This window comes from Emydura macquarii, unplaced genomic scaffold, assembly GCF_026122565.2.
Source record: "Emydura macquarii macquarii isolate MOO-44397 ecotype Brisbane River unplaced genomic scaffold, CSIRO-AGI_Emac_v2 contig_1253, whole genome shotgun sequence".
Taxonomy (NCBI): domain Eukaryota; kingdom Metazoa; phylum Chordata; order Testudines; family Chelidae; genus Emydura; species Emydura macquarii.
In genome coordinates this window covers 99,898,570-99,913,519 of record NW_027131390.1, presented here as the reverse complement: position 1 = coordinate 99,913,519, position 14,950 = coordinate 99,898,570, and the positions used below count along the sequence as shown (strand labels likewise).

The following is a 14,950-nucleotide window of genomic DNA, read 5'->3' as shown; positions in this document are numbered from 1 at the left end:
GCTGACAGTGGGATCCCTGAACTGCTGACAACAGGAGCCGCCACTCTCAGCGATGGGTGCTGACAGCAGAAAATCTTGGAAAAGTAGTAATGGACTTTCTTACCACAAATAATAAAGTATATTATTACTTTTCTATAATTTTCCATGGCTTGTCCACAACTCACCTGCAATTTTTTGACAATCATCCTGCAATTCAAGTAGGGCCTTACATATAGGTTATTTTCTATTACATTATCTAGGATTCTTCCCTGGGGGGGGGGGGGAGGGGGGGGAGTGTGTGGTCATGTGATTTCTACCCAATATCACAAAATTCCTGCAGTTCCCTTGAAATCCAGCCCAGATTTGTCCAAAACTCAGATAAGATTTACAAACCTCAGACAAGTTTTGGATTGATAATAAATATAAAAACTAGGTGAATTTCACCTAGTTTGGGGGCTTGTTATAAAAGGTTTTAAGATTACAAGTCCATGAATAATTCATAATTGAGCAAAGAATTTACTTCAGTACTGCTTTTTTAGTTTGGCAAGTGTCCACAATGGAGCACAATTGACTCAAATATATTTGATATTGGAAAATTTTGGCTGAATGATTGTTTGCAAATAACGCCTAGTCTGTAGCTCACTTGGAAGCAACTCATTGCAAATATTCATTATTGAAAAGGGAAGTGGTTTTGAGTGTACATACAGGTCAGATGGTATGTTACTATCCCTAACAGAAGAGCGTTAATCTTTAAAATCAGATTTCTGTTACGAATGCCTGTGATTAGAACTGGTAAAAAATATTGAATTTTTAAAGTTCTCAGTGAAGAAAGAGTCAACAAAAAATGATCCAATTTTTTAACCAGCTCTGTTTGTGAACAATTGCAAATTCTGTTTGTAAATATTCTGCAGCATTCTCTTCAAATTCACGGCCAACATTCCTGGACTATTTACAGAAATCTAAATGCCTCCTTCAAAACTTACCTTTGCCGTGAGACCTACATAAAACTTGACAACAGTTAGGTTGCCGGTGTACTGAAACCAATGCCTATCATGCTGACCAATATCATCTCATTGTTTTCTTGGACTCCCCCATCAGTCTGTATGCATGCATCTGTTGTCTTGAATTGTAAGTTCTTTGGGACAGGGACCATCTTTTTGTTCCATGTTTGTGCAGCGCCTGGCATAATGGGGGCCTGGTCCATGACTGGGACTCCCAGGTCCTACGGTAATACAGGTAATAAATAATAATAAATCAATAAATAAAGGGTTATGAACACAGTCAAATCCAATGAGTCCACAGATCTCCATTGGAATTTTTGAACATTTTTTAAAACTGAATTCATCCCGCTTTAATTTGGATAGTGCTAGTGACTTCCAGCCTGACCAAAAAGCCAGCACAGCAGCACTAAAATAGAAAAAGAAGCTCTTGCCAAGGCTTATGAGAAACATTTGGATCCAATAAAGTTACAGGTGCATTTTTTTACAATTTCATTTTTCCAAGCGATCTCTCTAATTGTATATATAGTATAGAGTTGCTTCCATTTGTGGTGGAAACCATCCGCTTTCACACAACCAACGTGAATTCCAAATATTAAAAGTCATATCCCAAAGTTTCTGGAAGAAATCTCCCACTCCCACCCTGTTTTCCCACCAGCCCATTCTCTGTTTTCATGAGAGTGATCTGGACTCCCACCCAGAAGCAGCTGTGCGTTCCAGCAATAACAGGAACCCAGCTCCTTGCAGAGAGCCTACACAGCACTGCAGATATGCGCCTGTGTGGCAGCAAACGCAAGGTTGAAAATGGTCAAACAATAAAACTGTAAATAATGTGGAGGTTTAGGGCAGTTCCCTTATCCTGAAAAGATAGTGGATTCAATGGATAATGCCACCGTCACTTCAGAAATGCAACCATTGCACTGACCAAAAGAAGGCAGCTTTAAAGCAAGAAAAGAGGGTTTGGTGCTTAATAGCTTTTCTGTGAGCCTGATCCCAAGTCCATGAAAAGATTACCATTGAATTCCGTGGGCTAAGGATCAGGCGCAGGGACTCTAAATTACATTTGTTTAGTTTGTAAGTGTTTTTTTTCTCCTCCTAACTTAGTCAGCCTCACAAAATCCCCTTGGGATGTAAGAGTCAAGCTGCACCCTTTCCAGTTCCTGGAGCAAAATTCTGCAGCTGAAAATTAGTTCCAAATTCTGCTTTCATTTACATCTGCATCAAGCCAGAGTAACCATTTAAATCAGCCCTTAACTAATGCTGTTGACGCACAAGCCAGATTAGACCCCAGCTCACTCTCTCTTAGCTATGCTGGTTCGGCAGTGCTAATAGATGCATAAAGTAGTAACAACGCATTATTTTAACAAATTCCTCAGCTGCCACTTAGAATACTGTGTGGGCACCGAGGGCTGCATGCACGGGCATAAGGTTAAAAAATGATGAGCAGGTTAGAACATAAGAACGACCTTACTGGGTCAGACCAATGGTCCAGCTAGACCAGTATCCTTCTTCCAACAGAGGCCAATGGCAGGTGCTTCAGAGGGAATGAATAGAACACATAATCATCAAGTGATCCATCCCGTCAGCCAGTTCCAGCCTCTGGCAAACAGAAATCCCTGCCTATCCTGGCTAATATCCATCGATGGACTTATCCTCCATGAACTGATCTAGTTCTTTTTTGAACCCCCTTATGGTCTTGGCCTTCACAACATCCTTTGGCAAGGAGTTCACAGATTGACTGTGTGTAGTGTGAAGAATTACTTTCTTTTTTTCGTTTAAACCTGCTGCCTATTAATTTCATTGGGTGACTCCTATTTTTTGTGTTATGAGGAGTAAATAACACTTCCTTATTTACTTTCTCCACACTTTCTCTCATGATTTTTTAGACCTCTATCATATTCCCCCTCAGTCATCTCTTTTCCAATTTGAAAAGTCCCAATTTTATTAATCTCTCCTCATGTGGAAGCTTTTCCATACCCCTAATAATTTTAGTTGCCCTTTTCTGTACCTTTTCCAATTCCAATATATCTTTTTTGAGATGGGGTGACCAGATCTGCATGAGTATTCAGGATGTGGGCATATCATGGATTTATAAAGAGGCAATACAATATTTTCTGTCATATTATCTCTTTCCCAATGACTCCCACCATTCTGTTAGCTTTTTTGACTGTTGATGCATGCTGGGTGGGTGTTTTCAGAGAACTATCCACAATGACTCCAAGATCTCTTTCTTGAGTGGAAACAACTAATTTAGACCCCATCATTTTATATGGATAGTTGGGATTATGTTTTCCAATGTGCATTACTTTGCATTTATCGACATTGAATTTCATCTGCCATTTTATTGCCAAGTCACCCAATTTTGTAAGATCCCTTTGTAACTCTTCGCAGTCTGCTTTGGACTTAACTATCTTGAGTAGTTTTGTATCATTTGCAAATTTTGCTATCTCACTGTTTACCCCTTTTTCTAGAGCATTTATGAATACGTTGAACAGCACTGGTCCCAGTACACTATTTACCTCTCTGCATTCTGAAAACTGACCATATATTCCTACCTTTGTTTCCTTTCTTTTAACCAGTTACTGATCCAGCAGAGGACCTTCCCTTTTATCCCATCACTGCTTACTTTGCTTAAGAGCCTTTGGTGAGGGACCTTGTCAAAGGCTTTCTGAAAATCTAAGTACACTATATCTACTGGATCACCCTTGTCTTCACGCTTGTTGCCCCCTCAAAAAATTATAGTAGATTGGTAAGGTATGCTTTTCCTTTACAAAAATCATGTTAACTCTTCCCCAACAAATCATATTCATCTATGTGTCTGATAATTCTGTTCTTTACTATCGCTTCAACCAATTTGCCTGATACTGGTGTTTGGCTTACCGGCCTGTAATTGCTGGAATCACCTCTGGAGCCTTTTTTAAAAATTGGTGTCACATTAGCTATCCCCCAGCCATCTGGTACAGAAGCTGATTTAAATGATAGGTTACATACCACAGTTAGTAGTTCTGCAATTTCACATTTGAGTTCCTTCAGAACTCTTGGGTGGATACCATCTGGTCCTGGTGACTTACAACTGTTTATCAATTTGTTCCAAAACCTCCTCTAACGACACCTCAATCTGGGATAGTTCCTCAGATTTGTCACCTAAAAAGAATGGCTCAGGTTTGGGAATCTCCCTCACATCCTCAGCTGTGAAGAGCGATGCAAAAAATTCATTTAGTTTCTCCACAATAGCCTTCACATCCTTGAGTGCTCCTTTAGCATCTCAATCGTCCAGTGGCCCCACTGGTTGTTTAGCAGGCTTCCTGTTTCTGATGTATTTTAAAAAAAAAATTATATTACTTTTTGAGTCTTTGGCTAGCTGTTTTTCAAATTCTTTTTTGGCCTTCCTAATTATATTTTTAAACTTCACTTGCCAAAATTTATGCTCCTTTCTATTTTCTTCAACAGGATTTAATGTCCACTTTTTTAAAAGATGCCTTTTTACCTCTAGCTGCTTCTTTTACTTTGTTCTTTAGCCACGGTGGCACCCTTTTGGTCCTCTTACTATGTTTTTTAATTTGGGGTATACATTTAAATTGAGCCTTTATTATAGTGTCTTTAAAAACTTTCCATGCAGCTTGCAGGGATTTCACTTTTGGTACTGTACCTTTAAATCTCTATTTAACTAACTTCCTCATTTGTGTGTAGTTCCCCTTTCTGAAATTAAACTCTACCCTGGTGGGCTGCTACTCATGGGGATGCTAAATTTGATTATGTTATGGTCACTATTACCAAGCAATTCAGCCATAGTCACCTCTTGGACCAGATCCTGTGCTCCATTTAGGACTAAATTAAGAATTGCCTCTCCTCTTGTAGGTTCCAAGACTAGCTGCTCCAAGAAGCAGTCATTTAAGGTGTCAAGAAACTTTATCTCTGCCTTCTGTCCTGAGATGACATGTACCCAGTCAATATGGGGATAGTTGAAATCCCCCATTATTACTGAGGTTTTTTATTTTTATAGCCCCTCTAATCTTCCTGAGCATTTCACAGTCACTATCACCATCCTGGTCAGATGTTTGGTAGTATATCCCTACTGTTATATTCTTATTATTCAAGCATGGAATTATTATCCATACAGATTTTATGGCACAGTTTGATTCATTTAAGATTTTTATTTCATTTGATTCTATGCTTTCTTTCACGTATAGTGCCACACCTCCACCAGTACGACCTATTCTGTCCTTCCGATATATTTTGTATTCCACTAAGGGATGTCTCTGTCCAAACCACACACTCCTCCGCACCTGTCAGCTTTTCCCCAGCTCTTAGTTTATAAACTACTCTCTGATCTTTTTAATTTTACATGCCAGCAATCCGGTTACATTTTGGTGTTGGTGGAGCCCATCCTTCCTGTATAGGCTCCCCCTTTCCCAAAAGGTTCCCCAGTTCCTAATAAATCTAAAATTACTCCTCCCTACGCCATCCTCTCATCCACGCATTGAGACCCTGCAGCTCTGCCTCTCTAACTGGCCCTGCATGTAGAACTGGAAGCCTTTCAGAGAATGCTACCATGGAGGTCCTGGACTTCAATCTCTTACCTAGCAGCTTAAATTTGGCCTAAAAGATCGAGGAAACAGAGCCTGCTGCTGCACTGCCATTAAATACTCCTACCTAGCATCAGGAGAGAGGTCAAGGACGGGGGAGATGTAGTGCCTGATCGGTGCGCTGAGGATCGCGTTTAAGCCCAAGATTCATTAGATATCCCCATTCTCCACCCACGCTCACCTCTTTTCGCCCAGCGCACATGCAAGAGAATAGGCACACAAGATGTTCGGTACAATAGGCTTACGCTTACATGCACCGACAGGGACCTTCCACTTGTTGCTGAGCTGAATGGTGGCAGCCTTGCCCTCTGAAGGGGGCAGCCCTGTTGAATAAGCAGCTGCCATATTGCTGTAGTTGTTTCCTGAGCCTAAGTGCACTTTAAAAATGGCACAGGAGCTGAAGTCAGAGCTACTGCATTTTCTAATATTAGACAGTCCTTTTCAGGGCCTATGCTCAATTACACAAATAAGTGTCTGCTCCAGACCTTGCTGTAGCCTCAGCAACTCCTGGCCTGATTGCTTTTCCTCGCCCTTCATTCCCGCAACATCAAGACCAGCGATGGAGGCAATTCACAGCTCAAATGAATTGGAGGCAAATCGGCACAGCAGAAGGCATGAAGTCCCAACTCAGCATGCTCACAGCAGAACTGAAGGGATAGGCCCAACACTTTTGGGTCCGGTGCATTCAAAGAAGCAATGCACTTCATTGCTCGTGGGTGGCCAAAATTCTTTGCCTGGGGGCCCAACAAACCCCAGTGTCAACCACGGTGCAAGTAATCCAAAATTTGAGCCATACAAGCTCCTAGGCCAGCAGTTGGCTACCACATCCTCTTCTCCACTAGAACATTTGATCATGAAGACTGTTTACTAGCCCTCGATTACACTGTGATTCAGATCTAAAACATTAGGTTCCAAATCCAGACCTCTAAATCTAGGCCCCAATAACATTCACTGTTAACTTAGGAATACAAGAGAAACAATTAAGCGGCTATTTTTAAAGGTTCTACCAAATCCTGAGTCACTAGTAATGTTTTACTTTTCTCTGTGCCTCTTAGCCAGGTAACCACCTTTTCTAAGTGAGATCAAAGCACTAGTTGGCTGGGCACAGCTAAAGCCATATCTTGAGTGAATACAGAGGCCCAGTGATTCAAGGAATCTCAGACACTAACTTTAATTATAATTCTATGGCAACTACTTACAATTCGGCAATTCAGTTAACCTAATCTTCTTTCCTTGGAGATTTAAATATGATGCTGCACCTTTAAGTTCAGGAAACCAAGCCAATTCCGAAGTCTGAAATTCCAGTTGGTTGGTGAAACACACTGTCTCATTGGCAACAGATTGGCCCAGGTCCCAATAGCTCAGATAATACCAAGAGCAACATAATCTGTAGTTTCTAAAGGACCAACTTTTCTTCAGTATAATTTACTGTGGTTGGTTGGTCTCTATCTAATTTCCCGTATCACTCCTGTTACTATCATCTAAGCTGCAGAATTGACAATGGTAGCTGTGTCTCTCCTTAGCCTGTGCACGCAACTAAAATACATCCAGAAAGTCAGAACTGACCAAGAGATACCTAGCAGGTAAAATGAAGGACAGTTATGATACTGGACTGGGAGCTATAGACCTTGGTTCTGTTCCTGACCCAGCTACGAGATTCCGTGTAACCTTGCACAAATTACACTGGGGCAGATCCACTGACTTCAACGGAGCTATGACAATTTACACCAACTGAAGATTTCATAGACTCATAGACTTTAAGGTCAGAAGGGACCATCGTGATTATCTAGTTTCACCTCCTGCACATCGCAGGTCACAGAACCTCACCCACCCACTCCTGTAATAGACCCCTAACCCCTTCATCTCATTGTATCTCAGTTCCCCAACTGAGACTATACTGCTTCTGCCTGCTATCGCTCTTGACTGCTTATACTGCAAGCTTTTCAGAGCAGGGATTGTCTCTTGCTGCATGGTTGTGTAGCACCTAGCACAATGAGGGTCCCAGTCTCAGTTGGGCTTCTACATGCTACTGTAACACAAATAAATAATAAAACATTTAAATGGATGCTTCACAACACTTTGGACCTGTTTTGCCAGCAGGAAAATCGCATTGGAAACAGAGGTGTAAAAAACATACCCAGCCGCAATCCCCTAAATTTCCATTATAGTATTAACAATAAAACAAAATTCTTCTTACAATCTGTACATTTAATTAAATAATTCTTTCCTAGGTTCAATAACCCTTCACAGCCTTCTTCTAAAAAATGCTTGATATCAATAAATCTGTGGCACCAAAAGCAAAATAGTTACTGATGATAGTTGAAGTATGAGGGAGATATTGAAGCAGAAATTGCAGGACATTTTCTTAGTGATTGTTTGGGAGCAGCCAGGGGAGCTAACTCTCAGAGCTATTCTCTGAACTGATGTTAAGGTAAATTGTGTCTTCTTGCAATCCATAGAATCTAGAGTTACTTATCTGCTCAAGGGCAGTTACAGATAGGTTGCTGTAGGGCGGGGAACAGTAACCAATTCCCACCCACACTCTTCCTTCCTGAAAAGGGCAAGAAAAAAAATCTCACGCCCATAAAGGTTTCTCTCAAGTCACAGGAATCAAAATGTTTTAGAAAGTGGAGCGTAAGTCACAAGTGAATCTTACAGACATTGGTTTTGTTAACTTGTAGCATTGCTCAATTAACGTCACAAGTTTTTGCTTTTTCCTTCTGTTTGTTTGGTGCGCAGGAAAGAGAGAGACTGAGACCATTCCCTCGCACCGGCCCTGGGGCAGCTCTGCCAATGCACTTCCCTCTTGTCCTGAAACACAAGTGGATCTCTGAGCATGTTGCCTCCCTAGAACGTATTTTATTATGCAATGGGCCTCATTCTGCTCACGCTGGTTTTCAAGGGCGTAACTGGGTCTGAGGTGCCAAAGTCCCATTGTGGATCCGGACCAAGGAGACTAAAGACAATGCCATGGAGAGCTGCCTTCTTCCAGCCCCAGCTGCAATTACTCAAACAACTCTCTCTGCACCAGCAGAGCTATTCTGAAGTCTATTCAACAATGATAAAAATCTCTTCGTCAGTCATGCAGGCAATCATTAAAGTTTAATATTTAAACCTTCCAAGACCTGGAGCAGCCTTTCCTTTGAGCCAGAAGATATAAGGTCAACAGTAGACTTTCGCTGTAATGCTGGCAATGTGATCTCCCGTGTTCAGTGCACACACAGGGTGTGCGTGTGGTGTCTTGCACTCATGTTGCTGTGATAACATAGCATTGTGCCCATTCATGAGAGGGATTATTTTACTGGTGCACAGGCACCAGAAACCATGTATTTTAGTTCATATTCCATCTACTGCTGCAACAACTGCCAACTCTCCTGAGGGAAGTTACGTTGCAACAGCAACACCGTATTGCTGCCCTGAGCACACTATGGACATGCCAATCCTGATGCATCTGTCTACGCATATTAGGGTGAAATTCACTGCTGTGCAGAAGGCCAGCAAAACCCTGTGCAATGCTGAAGTCCTCCTTCAGAGCCCCCAAAATAGTCCTTAAGTGGTGCTTAAAGCCTTGTGCGAGGCCTCTGCCCAGGAATGAATTCCACCCGTTAGAGCCCAGTATTGTTCCAGGACAAGAGAAGCAAAGTCGTTTCAGAGACTATTGAGATGGAACAAGAGTGTTTGATAGAAGTAAACATGTTTTGGAGTTTGTTCTGATTTTTCTGATAGACTGAAATTGACAAAGTAATATGAATGGTTCACAATCAAAATGTCATTGTACAAAGCTAGAAACTATCGTTTGTATTTCCGGCCATTCTCATTGTTGGATAATTGAACAAATTGTGGTGTCTGATATTTAAACATTCCACACCAAAACCAGTCATCTGGTTTTAATTACACATTTCCCAAACAAGATATGAGTAGTAAAGGGACATTTTTTCCCTTTGATATTTTGCTTCTGTTTGCTGTCTCTGATATCAAAGAGGGCGCAAAACTGTTTAGGATCTAACAAAGAAAATGTAAAACAAAGAATTTCTAACCCTCTCTCATACCCATGCTGGGCTATGTGCTTTTCTCTTATTTAAACACCTTAGAATTATAGAAAATTAGGGTTGGAAGAGACCTCAGGAGGTCATCTAGTCCAACCCCCTGCTCAAAGCAGGACTAACCCCAACTAAATCATCCCAGCCAGGGCTTTCATCAACCCAGGCCTTAAAAACCTCTAAGATGGAGATTCCACCATCTCCCTAGGTAACCCATTCCAGTGCTTCACCACTCTCCTAGTGAAAATTTCTTTTCCTAATAGCCAACCTAGACCTCCCCCACTGCAACTTGAGATCATTGCTCCTTGTTCTGTCACCTTATTACAGAAAAATGTGGGGCTGAGTGAGAATCCTGAGATGGAATTAGCACCAGCCTCAAAGTTTTAAATGCTATGAAATTTTGCAGTATGTGGCCCTTGATATAACTATGTGGCTATGTATCATACTGTAAAAGGAACAAATACAGCATGCTGCTGCTTGTTGGAAAGCCCAAATCAGCAGCAAGGAAAGGCTGAAGATTGCAGAGATGCATCAAACACAGTTTACAAGGTCATTATGTAGTTGATTTGACCTAAACACTTAATCAAAATTGCCTCTTATTGCAAGATTCTGCTAGTTGGTTTCTGCTTTGAACTGATCTTTTCAAAGGCAAGAGATCTGGAAAAAAGAATGTGAAGTGTCTTCACAGATAAATCTATACCAGCTCACTATCGCTGGTTATCATGTACCACTGCAAGTCCATTTACAGGTCCAATCCTGCTCCTGTTTAAGACAATGGCAAGATCCATTGAACTCAAGGCAAGTATGGATCAACACCCAAACTTTTATTCTAGAGGACGGAGCAAAATCAGAACATCAGATCCAACTCTTCTTGATATTTGGGGAAGATCAAATCTAGCTCAGGACCATTTTGTGTATCACTATCCATTATTTTTTAAAAGAAACTTAACTAAGGAATCCTGAAATGAAAGTTTCTCACATGAAACAGTTTGGGGTGGTTCAACCTTCAGGCTGAGTTAATTTGACAGCGTCCCTTTAATTTTCCCAAAGGCAATCATTTAAGGAATGCTGAATTGTGACCAAAGCAGAAAATTAAAACACTAAGCAAACTTTCAGTAGCGTCCCAGAATAACTTTATTCTTCATTTCATTGGTAAAGCTGGTGTCCACGCACCTTAAGGAAAGCATCACCTGGTAGAAACAGCACTCAGATGGACTGAGCCTGTGAGTTGCTGCTGAATGCCTTCAGTTCCCACCGAGTTCAGTGGCCTTCAGACCCTCATAGTAGTATTGCTCCCAAAGCTAGCAGGAATTCACAGAGCGTTTTCTGTAGCAGATGCAGAGAACAGGAACGTCTGGTTTTTAATCTCACTGAACAAAAAACAAAAAACTGAAAGACTCAAAGATTAAAGGAAATTAATTATCCCTCCCCCACACGTTTTTACACATTTTAAATGCACAGACTTATTTTGCAGTGCTCACAACTATTTTACTATATACTCCTGAAGCCTGCTCCTTCATTCAGACCTCAGCAGGAACTTTGCCTGCATTGCTTCCTACCTGGAGGACTAAGTAGAAGTGATGCATTTCTTCTAAATGAGTGCAATTGATTCCTATGGAAATAGCCCACACAAGACCTATATATCGCTTAACTCCCACCTAAATCCTATTCTGAGGTCGTAAGTGGAACTCTAGTAATGCACGGTAGTGCATTTCCCCCACTAGCAATAATTCCACCAGGATATTATGCAAGTTCAATATTGTGTTGGCTTTAATCTGACTGAACTAAAGGTGTGGCCACATATATCCCAATAGGTGCTTTTTAATCATTTATATACATTATCATTTTAATTGGAACATGTCCTATTTGGGAACACTTTAAACCTTCAGGAAGAGGGTCCCCACATTATCGTCTACATTTTAAGATTCAGCCGCTCCCAATCCTCACTTCTGAAGTGATGTTGAAAATAGCCCTTTAGAAGCGATAAGACATAATTTCACAGTATGATGATCCAGAAGAGTTCATCACATTATGTTCATAAATTTAAATGAACAGATTTGACTCCAATTTTGAACACACTTCATAATCCTCTTGCCTTCACCATTTGGGCCTTTCATCTCTAAATGCATTAAAGCACTTTATGAGTACAGATTAATTAAAACTCACATCACCCCTGTGAGGTAGAAAAATATTATTTTACAGGCAGTCAAATTGAGGCATAAAGAAGTGAAGTGACTTGACCAAGTTTGCACCCAACAGACCACACTGCCTCCATATTCAGTCCATGGAAGTTTTAAATTGCATTCTTCAAGTGTTTATAGTTTGTAATATTTAGTGTGTACAGTATTTGAATTCTTCAGACCTTTAATGCTATTGTCTTCAGTAGCTGATCACTTTACATAGCCCTTTCATTTGTTTTTCTTAATTGGATAAGTATGGAATCCAAATGAAAATTGCAAACTTTGTCCTTTGTTTAAAAAAAAAAAAAAGACAACCACAAACAGTGGAAGCATTTTCAAAATTATTCACATTGTTCAAGTATTTTACCAGGTGCCACAGCAGCGATTAGTGTTAATAGGTGACTGCTGGAGTGAACAGCCTGTTTTGTTTTTTTTTACTGAAACTGATTGACAAACTCTTCTCTTCTGATAATGGAAGAATGGTGGTAGCGGTCTCGAGAGGCAAAATCTGCATTCTCTTCAGTGAGCTGAGTGGTCTCCATGCCAACTGTTGTAAAGGACGGTGTAACAACAATCTGCTCCTCTGGGGATGGCCTTCTCCTAAAAACAGATAAACACATAACCTTCAGATGTCCCATTCTTTCCCAATCTATTAGCAGCTGTGCTTTGAACTATGTAAACAAAACAAATCGAATCCACGATGCACAAAGACTTAGAAAAAAGATACGAAAAACTTTTCTTGATGGCTATGTGAGTCGCAGAACTCAGAGACCATTTTCCTTTACTAGAAAAAAATAGTAACATTGCTTACAAAGATTTTCTTCTTAATAAATATCCCTCCTCTCCTTGGTTACTGTTCAGTTGCTCCAAATCTCTTCAGACACATAAAGTGAGGCAGAATTTGTTTCAATTACAGTTGCATTTTATGGCTGCTAACAAATAAAAAGAATAGCCATATATCTTACCAACGTTTTCTGAAGTTTATAGGTAATGTTGTTGCAGAAATGTGAGAAGTATCTACTTCTAGTCATCCTACTCATAATGGTAAAGGTCAGTCAATGTAACTTGATTCTACAGTAAGATTTTTAGTAATCTCTCTGTCCACAGAATATAATCCAAGGTATTTAAGAGAACGTTTTCAAATTTAGGTACCTAAATTTAGGCAACTCGATATTGCCAACCTGAAGCTTTCAACAGTCATGAATCCGGACCAAAAAAACCCATGAGCTTGGCTTAAAAGTCTTGAGATTTTTAATAAATGTTGAGTTCTTTAGTGTTGCCTCTGGTTTCTAACTCCTCATGGGCACACTTCATGATTTCTAGCTTTTTATTGCAACCATGAGGTCTATTAACTTACTTATTTTTTTGAATGAAAGCTGAGATTCTCATGTCATCTCTTGATTCCAAGAGCTGGGGTTTTGAGAAACATCAAAATGTACACGACTCTCAATACAATCGCGAGAGCTGGCAACACGGCATACATCCATATTTAAACATCTGAATAAGGAGCCTGATTTTCAGAGGTGCAAAGAGCCCTCAGCTGCCTTTAAAGTTCATTCAGCATCTTTCAGGATTGGGCCCTCAGTCTCATTAAAATGTCCTTTCCCATCTTGCTTTACAATTTGTAACAATATTCGTAAATATTGATTCATAACAATAAATCTGAAGCAAAACCACCCATATTTCTGTGTGATCTCCTGGGATAGGGATATAACACAGCTGTAGGGGTGTGGTTTTTTGTTTGTTTGTTTGTTTTTAAAGCTGGGAATTGACTACAGGCATTATTATAAGGCAACCCTACTAGCTGTCTAAATTAGTGAGATTTCACCTTGTGACAAGAGACAAACAAAATCAACCTCTAACTTGGACTGTTGCCAGCTTAATACTTGATCCTTCCTAGCTGTGCCTGTACTGATCAATAATACTGACAAAAGGCACCAAAGACTCTATCCAGCTGCCAAGCTGCAGAATAAGAACCTCCTCTAATAGTAACACATCAACCCAAAGGTGTGGAACTGGCTCATTACAGGGGTACCATTTCTCTTTTTATACCCACACGATGGATTATTGCTCATCCGCACTGCAGCTCTTTATTGCATACTGAACTCCAGCAAGAGTTGTGTGTGGAATGGCCCACGGAGATGTGAAGTGGGAATAAAAAATACACAAAGGTGTCAGGAGAAGAGACTCTCTCCCCACCACTGCAATGTATGTACATAAAGCAAATAATGAATCTGCATAGACACCTAGGTGGAACTGGACACAGTGTACAGGACAAGGTTCTGCTGGTCAGTTCTGACTCACTGTGCAATGACTCATTCTGGCTAGTTGTCTAACACTAACTCATCCACCCTGTTCTCATGCCTCACCTCATAACTCTTCTCTTTCACTCACATCGTAATACAAACAAACAATGCGAAAAGAGAAAGGGAGAAACCCAAGGACCTAATAAGACATATAGAAAGCTTAAATCAAGCCTTTACACCCATTCTCCCTCCCTCGCCTGTATTTTGTCTAACTCAGGTTCTGATCCTGCTAACACTAACAAAGGTATGAAACTTTATTCCCGGGAGTAGTCCCAATGGCCACAGGAGTAAAGTTATGCACATGATTATGGGTCTGCAGGATTGGCACCTCTGAATGTAAAGTCTTCAGCGCAGGTCCCTACTCTTCTTTTATATCGGGGAGGCAGATTGTCTAATGGACAGGCCATTGGGCTCAGAGTCAAGGTATCTGGGCTCTATTCCTTGCTCTGCCATTGACCTGCTGGGGGACGTTGGCAAGTCATTTCCGTTTCCCTCCCATCCTTTGTCCATCTCGTCTATTTAGCTTGTAAACTCTTCAGGACAGGAAATGATCAGTATGCGCAAGTATTTAGCACAATGCGGCCCCAATCTTGGTTGGGGCCTTTAGGTAATCAAATAAATAAATAAATACATAATATCTTAAAAAAGCACCAATGGTGTTACAGTGAAATACAACAAGAAATAGACAACATCTATTCTGAATGAATAGCTAGCTGTGTGGAACCAGGAACATGACCTCCGCTTTCCTGCAGGAATTGTCACTAGCCAGGATGCTCACTAGCAGTCCCAGCCAAAGGCTGAATAAGAGTATTGTCACGTACAGGGCTTGTCTACACAGCTAGGTCATTCACTCGACGGCAT

The 14,950-nt window shown here is 40.7% G+C and overlaps 1 protein-coding gene across 1 annotated transcript in view; it reads right to left on the bottom strand.

Annotated features, from left to right (window-relative positions):
• Window positions 1-10,727: 10,727 nt before the first annotated feature.
• The window catches only part of SLC12A8 (solute carrier family 12 member 8), an 88,565-nt gene continuing 84,342 nt past the window's right edge, over window positions 10,728-14,950 (bottom strand). Inside the window, exon 14 of the mRNA XM_067549605.1 lies at window positions 10,728-12,383. Within this exon, the coding sequence (XP_067405706.1) occupies window positions 12,218-12,383 (166 nt within the window). The 3' untranslated portion in view covers window positions 10,728-12,217. The remainder of the gene's footprint in view (window positions 12,384-14,950) is intronic.